The sequence below is a fragment of the Oncorhynchus masou genome, chromosome 12, assembly GCF_036934945.1.
Source record: "Oncorhynchus masou masou isolate Uvic2021 chromosome 12, UVic_Omas_1.1, whole genome shotgun sequence".
NCBI classification, from domain to species: Eukaryota; Metazoa; Chordata; class Actinopteri; order Salmoniformes; family Salmonidae; genus Oncorhynchus; species Oncorhynchus masou.
In genome coordinates this window covers 33891429-33905376 of record NC_088223.1, presented here as the reverse complement: position 1 = coordinate 33905376, position 13948 = coordinate 33891429, and the positions used below count along the sequence as shown (strand labels likewise).

Below are 13948 nucleotides of genomic sequence, written 5' to 3'. Positions count from 1 at the left end.
GGGTTGGATGCGCACTGTGTTAAAAAGCAGTGCGGCTTGGTTGGGTTGTGTATCGGAGGACGTATGACTTTCAACCTTCGTCTCTCCCGAGCCTGTACGGGAGTTGTAGCGATGAGACAAGATAGTAGCTACTAAAGAAATTGGGGAGAAAAAAGGGGTAACATTTATTTATTTAAAAAAAACAAAAAAAAACTTGCATTCCTCGCAATAAATATCAGGTCTTGACAGAATCTGTCGTCACCTGTTAAGGCATTGTCTTGATGTGGAAGGCAGTACATGCACTGACTGTACAACAATCATGTTTCTTTCCTCTTACCATGATCTTGTTGTCATCCAAAGCCAGTACAACTATCATTAATATAGGCATTGCACTCTGGAATTTGTCAGCGTTGGCTGTTATGTCATTCTCCTGTATGTTTACTCAGATTCACGTGTTTGAGGCACACAGAGGCTCGTACTGGATGACGCTCAGTGTGTGTGTGTGTGTGTGTGTGTTTAGATGGAGAGCTGTACACTGGAACTGTAGCGGACTACATGGGAAACCGGCCGGTCATCTCCCGCCACCTCAGCGAGGGTGGCCATGTTGATCTGAAGCTGGACGACACTTTGGGCTGGCTGGAGGGTACGTGTCTGCAACAATCTACTCATGATGTATTACACACACCCCCAAGACTCTTACATATATAGGATATTTAGCAATACGTGACAGAGGGAGAAATACCTACAAGTAACTTTTTCCAAATAAATCACAACTAAAAGGAAATGTACATTTTGACTTCTGTATTTAAACTGGTATTTTAAAGCACTCAATTTTTTTAGGCAAGCATTGAATGATAAGTCATTTGGTGTTGGTTAAGCCCTCCTAAACAATACGTCTGGAATACTTTCCAATGATTCCTTCGTTAATACATTTTCCTCACCAGCTTTCAGTAACACACATCTCAATTAATCTAGCCAATTGTTCAATCTTTTTCTCCAGATCCCACTTTCATTAGCTCCAACTTCGTCCCCAGCGAAGAGAAGATCTATTTCTTCTTCAGCGAGGTGGGCCGGGAGTACGACTTCATTGACAAGTTCACTGTATCTCGCATCGCCCAAGTCTGCACGGTAAGACCCTAAGAGATGCATGATTGTGTGGTTGTACGCCTGCGTGTGTGCGGATGCATGTTAATGGTAATCCTCTCAACCATTTCCTGTCTGTCCCAGAGTGACGTCGGGGGCCAGCGTACCCTGCAACGACGCTGGACCACCTTCGCTAAAGCCCAGCTCCTGTGCCAGTCTGACAATGAGCTGCCCTACAACGTCATCCAGGACATCGTCACCCTCCCGCCACCTGAGGGCGCCCCAGTGGACGACACCCTCTTCTTCGGCATCTTCAGCTCTCAGTGGTGAATAGTTTACACATTCTATACTCTATGAATGGGATGAAGTCATCTGTTGACAGTCTCCCGTAGGAATGGCAACTGTTTCTTGTTAGCAGGTCTTAATGATATGTACAGGTCTGTCACCAGCTCTCAACCCAATTGAACACTTATGGGAACCAGTAGTGGTGTGTAGGTAAAATCACTGGTGAAGCCCAAAAAAAGATTACAACCTATGTACTGTGATAATTGCGTTGTTTGCTCTATAACCTGTTAGTTCATATACCTCAAGTAAATTCGACCACATCTTTGTTTCATCACAAAACCGGAGAGCAACATCTGTTTGGTGGAGTCCACATAGCATATTAAATGTAACAAACAGTTACATGACCTACAGTATGGTCATGACCTACAGTATGGTCAAGCAAGTTAAACCACAAGGCCACATCCATGGCGATTTAGGATAGGGACAATTTTAGCTAGCTAGATAACCACTGGAGAACAACACAATGAGATGCAACAAATCAAGTTGTTTTTGTAAATGAGGTATGCTCTCAATGCGAATTGATAGGAGTGACGCCATATCCAAACTGGACCCCCCCCGCTTAAAAAAAATCTATAGATATTCAGCCTCTTGGAAATTATGAAAAGTAGAGTGACGAAATACAGTATTTTGTTGTTTTTTCTTAATACTTTTTTGGGGGAAGCGTGGCTTCACTTGGCATTCATGAATGCACACCACTGATGGGAACACTTTCTGGAGTGGCACCTGATAGCGTTTTCCTCCACCGTAAAAATACCAACCAAATGATGGAATTTCTTGTGGAATAATGGTGTCACATCCCTCCAATAGAGTTCCAGAAATTTGCCTTGTGGTGGCCCAATGCCCTATTAAGACACTTATGTTGGTGTTTCCTTTATTTTGGCAGTTACCTGTACCTGGCTCGTTCAGTATTGAACTCCAAATTTAATTTGAATCCCTCCCTGAAAAACATTTGTCAAATAAGACCACTTTTTTTTTTAAAGACTGGTTGGTATGTTGAGGGTTTTTTAAATGTGTGCATTTCAGAAGGGTGTTCAAGTTTTTACAAATTTAGCTGCTACCAGATTGTAGCATGGTTGTGACCGCAAGGGTCTTTGATGTTTGTGCACTACTAGGTCGGTGAACTCAGGGCAGTCGGCAGTGTGTGCGTTCCGCCTTGGCGATATCAAAGCGGTTTTCGCAGGCAACTACAAGGTCCTGAATCGGGACACGCTTCGATGGAGCATGCGGGTTCAGGAGAAGGTTGCCAACCCGGGAGAGGTAAGCTGTGTCCCTGTCTCGAATGACAGAGATCCCCAGAGGGTTAGCAGAAATAAATTGGCTTGTTAGCTAATTTGACCTTCTTCTAAGAAGTTGGATGAAAGGAAAATATACATAAGAAGTTAAAACAAGTTCTCTAGACAAAACAATGCTGGGAGAATGCCTTGTTTATCCTTGCCGAGGTAAATGTTAGTTACATTTCTGTTTTGTCTTGAATGCCTTGACATATTGTGTTGTCTCTCTATGTTGTATTGAGGAATAAATCAGCCATGCCTTACATCAGTGGTATTTAAATGTAAAACATTTATCAGGGTACAGATTATTGTATGGGAGTGCATTTCAGAAAGGTGTTCCAAGTTTTTACAAATTTAGCTGCTACCAGATTGTAGTTATCTTAACCTTTTTGAGATTACTGAGTAAATGTATTTATTGGTTTCTTTTCATTTTGTTGAAGAGATGAAGATACAATTTATTGAAGGTTATTTGTTGTTGTAAAAATCTAAATTGACAGATTTTAAAGTTGTCATTATATTGGGGTGGGGGGAAATTGAGTCTCCAGAAATCCTGGTGTAAAAAATGGGGTCCCTGTTGAAAAAGTTTGAATACCACCGCCTTATATCATAAGCATGGACTGATTTGATGTTCAGTTAGAATAGACTTCCACACATTGGAATAATAAATGTGATATTGGAGTTAAGACGTTGGAGTCTTTTTATGCAAATGTTTTCCTTCAAACTCCTAAACATAATTGTTGTGGATGACTCCCATACCAGCCAATTGGCACACAGCTGGATGTATCTCAATAGCTGTGCCTGGCTCAATCCCATTTCTCTTCCTCGTCTCAGTGTGGCCTGCACAATGCCTCAGACAACACCCTTCGCTTTGTCAAAGAAAACTTCCTCGCAGACGACAGCGTACACCCTGTGGGGCGGAGCCTGACCATGGTGTCACCTGACCAGCGCTACAGCCATGTGGTCTCCCAGAGAGTACAGGCCGCCAACGGCAAGGACTTCACCGTTCTCTTCCTGCTCACAGGTACTGGACATGTATTTAACTCGGTGTGGCAGGCAATTGAACTGGAATCGGCCAAAATATGACTGTATTACTCAGTACATGTATGCATGTGCAGACCATTACTGTGTTAGTCATTGATTTCAAACGCTTGCTTTCAGAATCGGGCTACCTCCACAAAGCAGTGTTGCTGGAGAAGGGTGCCCACATCATTGAGGAGATCCAGGTCTTCGAGCAGCCTCAGGCCGTGAAGAACCTCCTGCTTTCCAAATCAAAGGTACCGTTCTAGTCATTAGGTATTCTCCATCTCAAGTTAGGTACTCATTCCACTTTACCCTTGCCTCACTGTCACATAAAATTTTAATTCAGAACCGGCTGGCACTTAACTAGTGCTTCAACCGTGCATGATGCAAACTGTGAATCCCCCTGTCGCCAAAGCTCTCAGGAGGTTGTTTAGATGAACTGCTCCTGTCATCTCTTCCCTCAACCTTCCCCACAACCAAACATCTGGTCACCTCATGCGTGACGGCCTTGTCAGTTCCTTTTACAGCGAGGCAAGCAATTGCTCGCCCCTGAGGAACAGATCACATTAAAGTATAACACAGTGAACCACGCGACAGTGGAGCGAGTTTCACGCTAGTTCTTTGCGTGATGCATATGGTGGGGCAGGCAGGCCTGGTGAGGGGTCAGTGTATGTGTGTGTGTGTGTATGCATGCGTGCGCTGGGTTCATCTGCTCTCTAACCTCACCAGCATGCCCAGAGGTTTCAACCAATCACGTCACATCTGCTGGTGACTGACAGATGGACATGGCCTGTGGAGTCCGTGTCACTTGCTGGCTTCATACCGTCTGTGAAGTGCGAGGTGGTTGGTTAGCACGGAATAGACACACAGTCAATTGCACATGCAGAAACGCTGTGAAACTTTTGTATTACCACTGCATATAATATTTCAAAGTTTATCTAACAGCCTTCACACATAATGAAATACCGATGACGAATACAAATTGTTGAATTTTTGGGACCGTTGAACTATTTAGCTTACACTGTGGTGTTCAGTGTACACTTAAGTAACAGAAGCTGGTAAGGTTTTGCAGGACTGTGTCCGAGACAGCATGACAGTAGAGAAGGCCATGGTTTTAACCCCGATAAGCCCCCTCTCTCGGACCTACTGCACGAGAGCGAGCGAGCAAGAGAAATAAGCTGGCAAGCTGTCTGTATGGGGGTGTGTATTTCACAACGCAGCTTTCCAGTGTGACAAATGTATTCAAGGTGTGCACAGTTCAGTTCCGGTTCAGTATGGCTGGCTGTAGAACTCAAGTTATTTCGGACATCATGTCAAGTAAGGGTCACACCATGTCGCAGAGAATCTTTGTTCTCTGACTGAAGTAAAATATGGTCATTTAGCGGACACTTTTATCCAAAGCAACTATCAGTTGAAGGGGTTACATTCAGTACGTGACCCCTAACCCCATACCCACAACCCCAGTGTTGAGAGCGCCTTGGTTTAACCAAGATGGTCAAGATTAGTTTCAATTAATTATTCATCCCAATCATCTGCATGTGCCATTGGTCATTAAGTGTATACTAATGCTAACATGCTACTCGCCTTATCTCCCATGTATACTAATATTAGCGAATTAGCACTAATGCTATCCTTCACCCTCACAGGGTGTGTTGTTTGTGGGCACATCAGAAGGCGTGGTGAGGGTCCCGTCCTCCAACTGCTCCTACTACTGGAGCTGTGCCGAGTGTGTGCTGTCCCGGGATCCCTTCTGTGGCTGGGACCCCTCCGTCAAAGTCTGCACCCACGCCACCAGCATCCAGGACAACGTGTGAGTGTCACACCCCGTCATGTTACATTACAACCACTCCACCCAGCAGGCACAAACCCAATAAAATGGATTTATAGAATGTGCCATGGCAAGTAGAATATGATACTTAGAGCTGGGTGTTTAAAAATGACTTTTGGATAAAGGCTGTTGCATTTGATTTTGTGGAATTCATTTATTTCCTTCAGGGCTGTATTCCCTGTACAGATGAGACTATTCCTCAACTAAAAATCACTTTTAAATTGATAATCTCCATTGAACATGCTTCTTAGTGCAGGAGAAGGCTTAATGTGGACTTTAAACTGGCCCATAATATTTAAGAATTAACAGAATAACATTTAATGGGTGTAGGTAGAGTAGATACTTTTATTGGATCATTTAAAAAATATATATTCTTTTAACATTATAGAGTTATAGAGCCCATTGCACTCTCCCAGAAGTGTAGTCGGTGCTTAAAATCCGTGAATTCAAAAAAGCTCAAAAGTGATGGGTCCACACTCAGAAAGATGATGCATAAAGCATAATTCATTTTTTTATATATATATAAAACATAATAATATTCACTGCATCCGGGATGGTCTACACAGAAGTTTCGGCTTTGCAGCCTTCAGTGTGTAGGTACAGATCTTTTCCATTCAAAAAAGATTTACACTGCATCGCAGTGTTGCCGTGTCACTACAGCCTGGGGTTCGATCCCGGAGGATGCAAGACTCGACTTTCACCTCTCCCGGGCCCGTTGGGGAGTTGCAGCGATGAGACAAGATCGTAATCCCAATCTAAAAAAGAATACAATAATTAGTACCTACACAGTGAAGACGGCTGCCATGCCAAAAGGTCTGTGTACGCTACTCTATCCCTGATACAGTGAATTTTATATATTTAGTATATAGTACATTTTATGCATCATTATAGAGTTAACCAGAATGTAAACAGGAACTTTGCATGGACCGACGCACAGAATACATCACACAAACTCACACGTAAACAAATACACCCACACACAAACTGACAGTGTTTATCTCGTCTTCTACAGAGGCCAGGATGTGGAAGGAGGGAATGTGCAGGGGGCGTGTGTTTCGCCCAGATCCAGATTTGGACTGCACAAAGGAAAAGCAGGTGAGAATCACACATCTTCATGCTTATCTTTATCCTGTCAGACTAGTATAGCTAGATAGTATTCATAGGTTGCACCAACATAGTGGTGCCCTAAAGTGGTGCTAAGCCCAGCCATTCTGGATGGAGGCTAACTACTATTTTGTCTAAATGACCCTGTAGTGCCTGAAAATATGTTGACATTTGCCAGCGTTATCATGTTGTCAAATGTACTTTAGTCAGATGGCAATGTTGTCATTGGCTAGCAAAGGGTGTCAAAAATAGCTAGCAATGCTAACATTAGCTAGGTAAAATCCGGTGGCCTCGATCCCCTCGATCTTAGCTAGCTAACTAGTGTTATACTGCATCTAAAGTCAATCTGGTGACGACAAAAGGTTTTCCTACTAATTATTTGCCTCCTTTTGAATGTCATAGTATTTCCAAGCCACCGTAATGCTCTTTTGATGAAATCTTAATCAGCGCTCATTGATGATGCATTGAGTAGAATGCTCAGTCGGGCATCAATCCAGAACGAACGTTCAGAACAATATTGTGACGAAACATGCAACATATGAAACCTAGATACACACTGCAGTGTGTGTGTGTGCTCAAGCCTTTGCTTGTGGGCTAGCCGCTAGCTTAGCCGCCAACTGCCATAACTCTAGCATCTGGCTCAGTCTAAGCTTGGGCCTCAGTCAGTGACTCCTGATTTCTGTTAGACTCCTTTCCCCTAGGTGAGCTGGTGTCTGTGTCTCTGAATGAGGTGGTGCGACTGCAGTGCCCAGAGGCCTCGAGCCTTGCCCACCGCCACTGGGAGCGACCCAACAGCCGCCTCTCCCCAGACCTCTACCTGCAGCTGGAGGATGGAAGCCTGCAATTCCTGGCCACACCCGCCACCCTGGGCCACTACCTGTGTCTCTCCACAGAGAACGGCTTCCAGCAGAACCTGGCCATCTACCAGGTAAAGCAGAAGAGCAGCCCCACCCCTCAGGCCACTGCCATGACGACCACACGCCCCCAGAGCCCAGCGCTCCCCCCAACCACCCAGGCTGGTTCAGGAGGATGGCTCACTCCGCACTTGCCTGGGCCCAAGCAGACCAAGCCGGAGCCCACCGCGCCAGCAAGGGAGACTCCAGTCACCACGAGGCGAACCAGCAGGAACTTTACTTTCTGGGTGGAGCAGTCGGGGGAGACTGAGACTGAAGCGGAGTGGTGGGGAGGGGAGAAGCTGCTCCTGGGGCAAACCTACCTGAAGGAGTTGGTGGTGGTGTCTGTACTGCTAGCGTGCTGCGTTAGTATTCTGCTAACTATGACGCTGTATAGCGTGAGGCAGCGCTGCCGCAGCAGGACGGCGCCCCAGGCCAGCGCCCCAGGGAGGGACTCGGAGAGGGGTGGCCCTCAGGAGCGGGAGGCCCTTCGGGGGGGTCAGTCGCCATGCAGCAATGGCATGCGGAATGGGCAGATGGCACACAATGGCCAAGCCAACGGGGTCGTGTGCAACGTCACGCCGAGGGGCTCCAATGGGCATCTTCCCAACACCCCTATCTGAGCACAGTCAACCACACCCTAACTATTGACATGCCATATCCACTCTACCTAAGAACAATGTAGCCTTTACATGGCCACTCTTGAGCCATGGAGTTTTACATGAACACGGCTAACTGCAGCACTGTGTGTGGACTGTCATGACAGCGAGTAAGACTGTATGTATGGCCTGATGTGGTAACTCAACTAAATGGACACTGTTTTCTTCTGGTACGATACCATCCTGTGTGAATCAAAGTGCAGACTGATTAACATGACTCACTGCTCTTATATAATAATCTGTATTATACTGTGCTGTATGTACTTTGGAGACGAGGTTCTATTGACTAGGCTGTTATGTGTATTTAATGAAATAGCCAAGAAAGACAATTTTATCGAATGTACATGAACTGCATCACTACACTGCCGCCACACTGCCACAAAAAAAAAGAAAAATGGCTCCTGTCTAACTATTAAGGAACATGTCCACACAAATCACAGGCAGGATCACAAACAACAGCCTTTTTTGTTCTAACAGTATTTTTGTAGCATCAGGTCTACATTGCTAAACCACTGTCTTTGTATGCGGAGCACGTTGTATGGTACAATGTTCTATTGTTATTTATTTTGCTGTTTTTTTTTGTCGTTCTGTTGAATGTGCTGCCAATTTACTCTTCTCTTTCACCCAAAACGCACATTTTTTTTAAATACTGCGGTCTGTGAAGCCATGAGAACATGTTGATTTGACACTGTAGGGCTTATCTCTTCCAGAACAAGATTATGCTGGTGGTTAGAGACCTTTTTAGTTTTTATAATTTATGTGGTTGTCAGCATATTAACTGGACAGAAATCCTCAAATCACTTAGAAAACTGTGATATTGCCAAAATTGCATTTTGAATGAAAACATGTTTTTTTGCTAGACAGCTATTCAGAAACTGAAAGCAGATTATGAGAAAATTGGTCCATTTTAAAGCTGCTTTAGATGACGATGAGAGAAACTAATAGTTATTAAACAGATCTCAAACCACTTTTTTTGTTAAATAAGTTGTCTTTATTTTTATACAATCGTATCTTACTGTTTCAATGTTGCAAATAAACTGTTCAATTTGTGTAAAAATAATATCTGTAATTTGTGTTGAATTAAGGCCTACTGTAGAAAATCACAGTTTACAGCATTTTAAAGCTTCACAGTAATATGTTATTAATGTAAGCTTAGTTGAGTAGGATTTAACAGAGAAAAGGGCCCCAGGCTAATCTCCAATATAATTTGGCCATTGTGCTGTGTTGTGAAACTGTTTTTCACAAAGATGTGATTCTCTGTCCCATAAATTTTCAGTCAAAAGACCAACAATTGGGCAAAAGATCAGAATCTGGCTTTCTGTGTAAACGCAGCCATAGTACCATATGCCACACAGAAGGGCTTGTTTTGAGAAATACATTTAATGACTTGCTACAATGAACTGATAAGATGAATGGACTCAACATGATCAGATTGATTTTCATCAGCGTCTTGATGTAATATACTGAACTTCAAATCAAATTATTATTAGTCACGTGCACCGGTTACAACAAGTGTAGAACTTACAGTGAAATGCTTACTTACGAGCCCCTAACCAACAATGCAGTTTAAAAAAATAAATATATATTGATTAGAGATAAAAGTAACAAGTAATTATAGTGACAATGAAATAACAATAGCGAGACTATATATGTGGGGTACCGATACAGAGTCAATGTGTGGGGCCACCGGTTATTTGAGGTAGTATGTACATGTAGGTAGAGTTACTAAAGAGGGGGGTCACTGCAAATAGTCTGGGTAGTCATTTGACTAGATGTTCAGGAGTCTTATGGCTTGGGGGTAGAAGCTATTTAGAAGCCTCTTGGACCTAAACTTGACGCTCCGGTACCACTTGCCAGTCTATGACACAGGTGGCTGGAGTCTTTGACAATTTTTAGGGCCTTCCTCTGACACTGCCTAGTATAGAGGTCCTGGATGGTAGGAAGCTTGCCCCAGTGATGTACTGGCCCGTACACACTACCCTCCACAGTGCCATGTGGGCAGAGGCCAAACATTTGCCATACCAGGTAGTGATGCAACTAGGACGCTCTCGATGGTGCAGCTGTAGAACTTTTGAGGATCTAAGGACCCATGCCAAATATTTTCAGTCTCCTGAGGGGGAATAGGTTTTGACGTGCCCTCTTGACGACTGTCTTGGTGTGCTTGGACCATGTTAGTTTGTTGGTGATGTGGACACCAAGGAATTTTACGCTCTCAACCTGCTTCACTACAGCCCCGTTGACGAGAATGTGGGCGTGCTCGGTCCTCCTTTTCCTGTAGTCCACAATCATCTCCTTTTGTCTTGATCACGTTGAGTGAGAGGTTGTCCTGGCACCACACGGCCAGATCTGACCTCCCTATTGGCTGTCTTTTCGGTGATCAGGCCTACCACTGTTGTGCCATTGGCAAATTTAATGACGGTGTTGGAGTCGTGCCTGGTCGTGCAGTTACGAGTGAGCAGGAAGTACAGGAACTTGCTCCATATCCTATAGATAGGTAATTTATGACATTTTTGAATGTCACTTTAAAAGTTCTCCCATTTATCCACTGGGTGACACCCACAACACATAAACAGCCACACAACTGATACAAGGTTAGCCAAAGATTTTTTGTAACTAACCCAAGATAGACCCGAGCATGTTGTGTCCAATGGGAGTAAATTAATCATAGTGGGCAGAGGACGTGGGCGGGGCCAAGCACAGGCTAGTGAGATCCTATTGGTGCATTCTAGCATTTATTTGCATATTTCCGTTAGGGAACTCCTACTCTGTGAAGTGTGCGTGTGCAATAACTCAATGCGCCCTTGCACTCCTAAACAATGCAATTTATTTTAAACTTTGGCAAAGGGTAAAGTCTACAAAACGCAGTCCATTCTTACAGATTCTAGTTTTACAAACAGAAAACTGTATGGCGATCAAATGTTTCATTGATGAGAAAATTAATAAATGTCGGCCAAAGTCCATCTCGCTCCATCTTCTCCCACTGCTGGCCGGTGAACTTCCTCTCATCACCATATTTGGTAGTGAGTAGAAACGCCAACCGGATGCTCTGGCAATGATTTTGCCCAATTTGTCACAAATGAGCTGACGAGGGAAAAGTTTGTTGATGTCAGGCTTGATTTGAACAATATGCAGTAAATGTGCGAGATTGGTTGCATTTGCGAGCCCTATTTTTGTAGCTCGCGGTTGGTCAGTTTTATGTGACATTACCATATTTGGTAGTGAGTGGAAACGCAAACCGGATGCTTCACATTTGTACATCCGGTGGAATATCTGTCTCATTGTTCTTTCTGTGGTTTAGCATTAGTCTTGGAATCTTGCCATTTATCACCAAGCTATTCAAACTAGATTTATAGTAGTAGGTAATATCCGGTAATCTGCAGCACTGACGTGATGCTTAAAACATTGTTATAATGATACTTAAAAGAAGAGTACAAACACCAACAATAGATCGACTAAGGATGCCAGGTAATAAACTCACTCACTCACACTAACAGACACACGTACACACACAGAGAAGACAACCTTAACTCTATTTGGCTGTATTTTCTCAGTGACATGAGACCGGGGTGTGCCATCAATCTATTTCCTACATCTAAATACCTGAAAATGGATTCTGTAGATTTACAGAGGAGACACAATTCACCATGACCAAGTATTTTCAAATGTTAATGATCACTTCTGTTTATCTGCAGCAAAGCATCAGCCCACCCAAGGCCACTACGCAAGATTACTTAAGTCTATCCTGCTTTGAGGCTGTAACAAGCATATCCGCTGCTAGGCTCAAGTTTGTAGAGGGTGCCATCCGGATTGCGAATGGAAAAATTGACGGTCTTGACAGAAGAAATCCAAGGGTAACCATTAAGTCTGGATTCTGTGAGGGCAAACCGAGTCCAAAAGAGTTTGAAGTACTGCACTGAAGGAGTATTCAGATTGTTAGCAACTTGACAGGGACTGTACTCCAGAAAATGCTTGACATATTTCTGGAGTAAACCTTAGAGGATGGGCACCATGGAGAAGAGTGTGAAAACCTTAAATATTACAAGGCAAGGGTACAACATAGACAATTTCAGTTTTCTTTGTTTGCAGTCGAGGCCACAAATGACAAGATCCGAATCTCAGACACACTTCTCAGAGGAATCCAGTGATTGTCTTTTTATGCCAGGACCTGAAACTATTGGAAAAAACTACTTACCATAAAACTTTAAAGCATTGACAAAAATTATACGCATACATTAAGCATAAATCTTGTGATCATTACAGTAATACACTACATGGCCAACAATATATGGACACCCGTTCAAATGAATTGATTTGGCTATTTCAGCCACACCTGCTGCTGACCGGTGTATAAAATCAAGTACTCATCCATGCAATCTCCATAGACAAACATTGGTAGTCGAATAGCCTGTACTGAGGAGCTCACTGACTTTCAACGTGGAAACATCATAGGATGCCACCTTTCCAACAAGTCAGTTTGTGAAATTTCTGTCCTGCTAGAGCTGCCCCCCAGTCAACTATAAGTGCTGTTATTGTGAAGGGAAACGTCTAGGAGCAACAATGGCTCAGCCACAAAGTGCACAAGCCTAAGATCACCATGCGCAATGCCAAGCATTGGCTGGAGTGGTGTGAAGTTCACCGCCATTGGACTCTAAGCAGTGGAAACGCACTCTCTGGATGTGATGAATCACGCTTCGCCATCTGGCAGTCTGACAGACGAATCTGGGTTTGGCGGATGTTAGGAGAACGCTACCTGCCCCAATGCATAACGCTAACTGTAAAGTTTGGTAGAGGAGTAATAATGGTCTGGGGCTGTTCATGGTTTGGGCTAGTCACCTTAGTTCCAGTGAAGGGAAATGTTAACGCTACAGCATACAATGACATTCTAGACGATTCTGTGCATCCAACTTTGTGGCAACAGTTTGGGGAAATCCCTTTCCTGTTTCAGCATGACAATGCCCCCATGCACAAATCGAGGTCCATACAGAAATGGTTTCTTGAGATTGGTGTAGAAGAACTTGACTGGCTTGCACAGAGCACTGACCTTAACCCCATCGAACACCTTTGGAATAAATTGGAATGCCGACTGCGAAGCCAGGCCTAATCCCCCAACATCAGTGCCCGACCTCACTAATGCTCTTGTGGCTGAATGGAAAGTCTCCACAGCAATGTTCCAACATCTAGTGGGGAAAAAAACAATCCCAGAAGATTGGAGGCTGTTATAGCAACAAAGGGGGGGACCAACTCCATATTAACGCCCATGGTTTTGGATTGAGATGTTCGACGAGCATACTTTTGGCCATGTAGTGTACATCAAAGAACATTGAGTGAAAACATTCAAATGGATTCTATTTCTATGTGAAAACAATTGTATATTTATAAAATAACTAGTTTGTCACCATTTTATTGTGATGGTTAAACATGACATGAGGTTCAAGTCATTAAATTGGATATATTCAATCTGTCAAGCTAGCCTACGACAATTAGCAGAGTATGAAATGAACAAGACACAAACTGGGCAAATTGTGTGGGGACAGCTTCCAGTGCTGAATGGTCAATAACATTGAAACCTCATTCAATTGAATTGAAATAACATTAAATAGAAGGATCACAATGGAAATAAGACTCCGGGCTTTATTGTGTTTTATTAATTCTAATTGAATGTATTTATTGTACACATGCCAGCACCTCTGTGTCTACACTACATTTGAATTTCTTTGGGTGAAAGTTCAAATTACATCTTTTTGGATTCATCATCTGGCTATATCC

General features: G+C 43.5%; 1 protein-coding gene across 1 annotated transcript in view; it reads left to right on the top strand.

The window, feature by feature from the left end:
• Positions 1-9151, top strand: part of LOC135549890 (semaphorin-4A-like) — a 51009-nt gene extending 41858 nt beyond the window's left edge. Inside the window, exons 7-15 of the mRNA XM_064980265.1 lie at positions 473-622; positions 980-1107; positions 1207-1388; positions 2520-2664; positions 3510-3699; positions 3837-3952; positions 5345-5508; positions 6539-6621; positions 7317-9151. Coding sequence (XP_064836337.1) covers positions 473-622; positions 980-1107; positions 1207-1388; positions 2520-2664; positions 3510-3699; positions 3837-3952; positions 5345-5508; positions 6539-6621; positions 7317-8146 — 1988 coding nt within the window. The 3' untranslated portion in view covers positions 8147-9151. The remainder of the gene's footprint in view (positions 1-472; positions 623-979; positions 1108-1206; positions 1389-2519; positions 2665-3509; positions 3700-3836; positions 3953-5344; positions 5509-6538; positions 6622-7316) is intronic.
• Positions 9152-13948: the final 4797 nt, after the last annotated feature.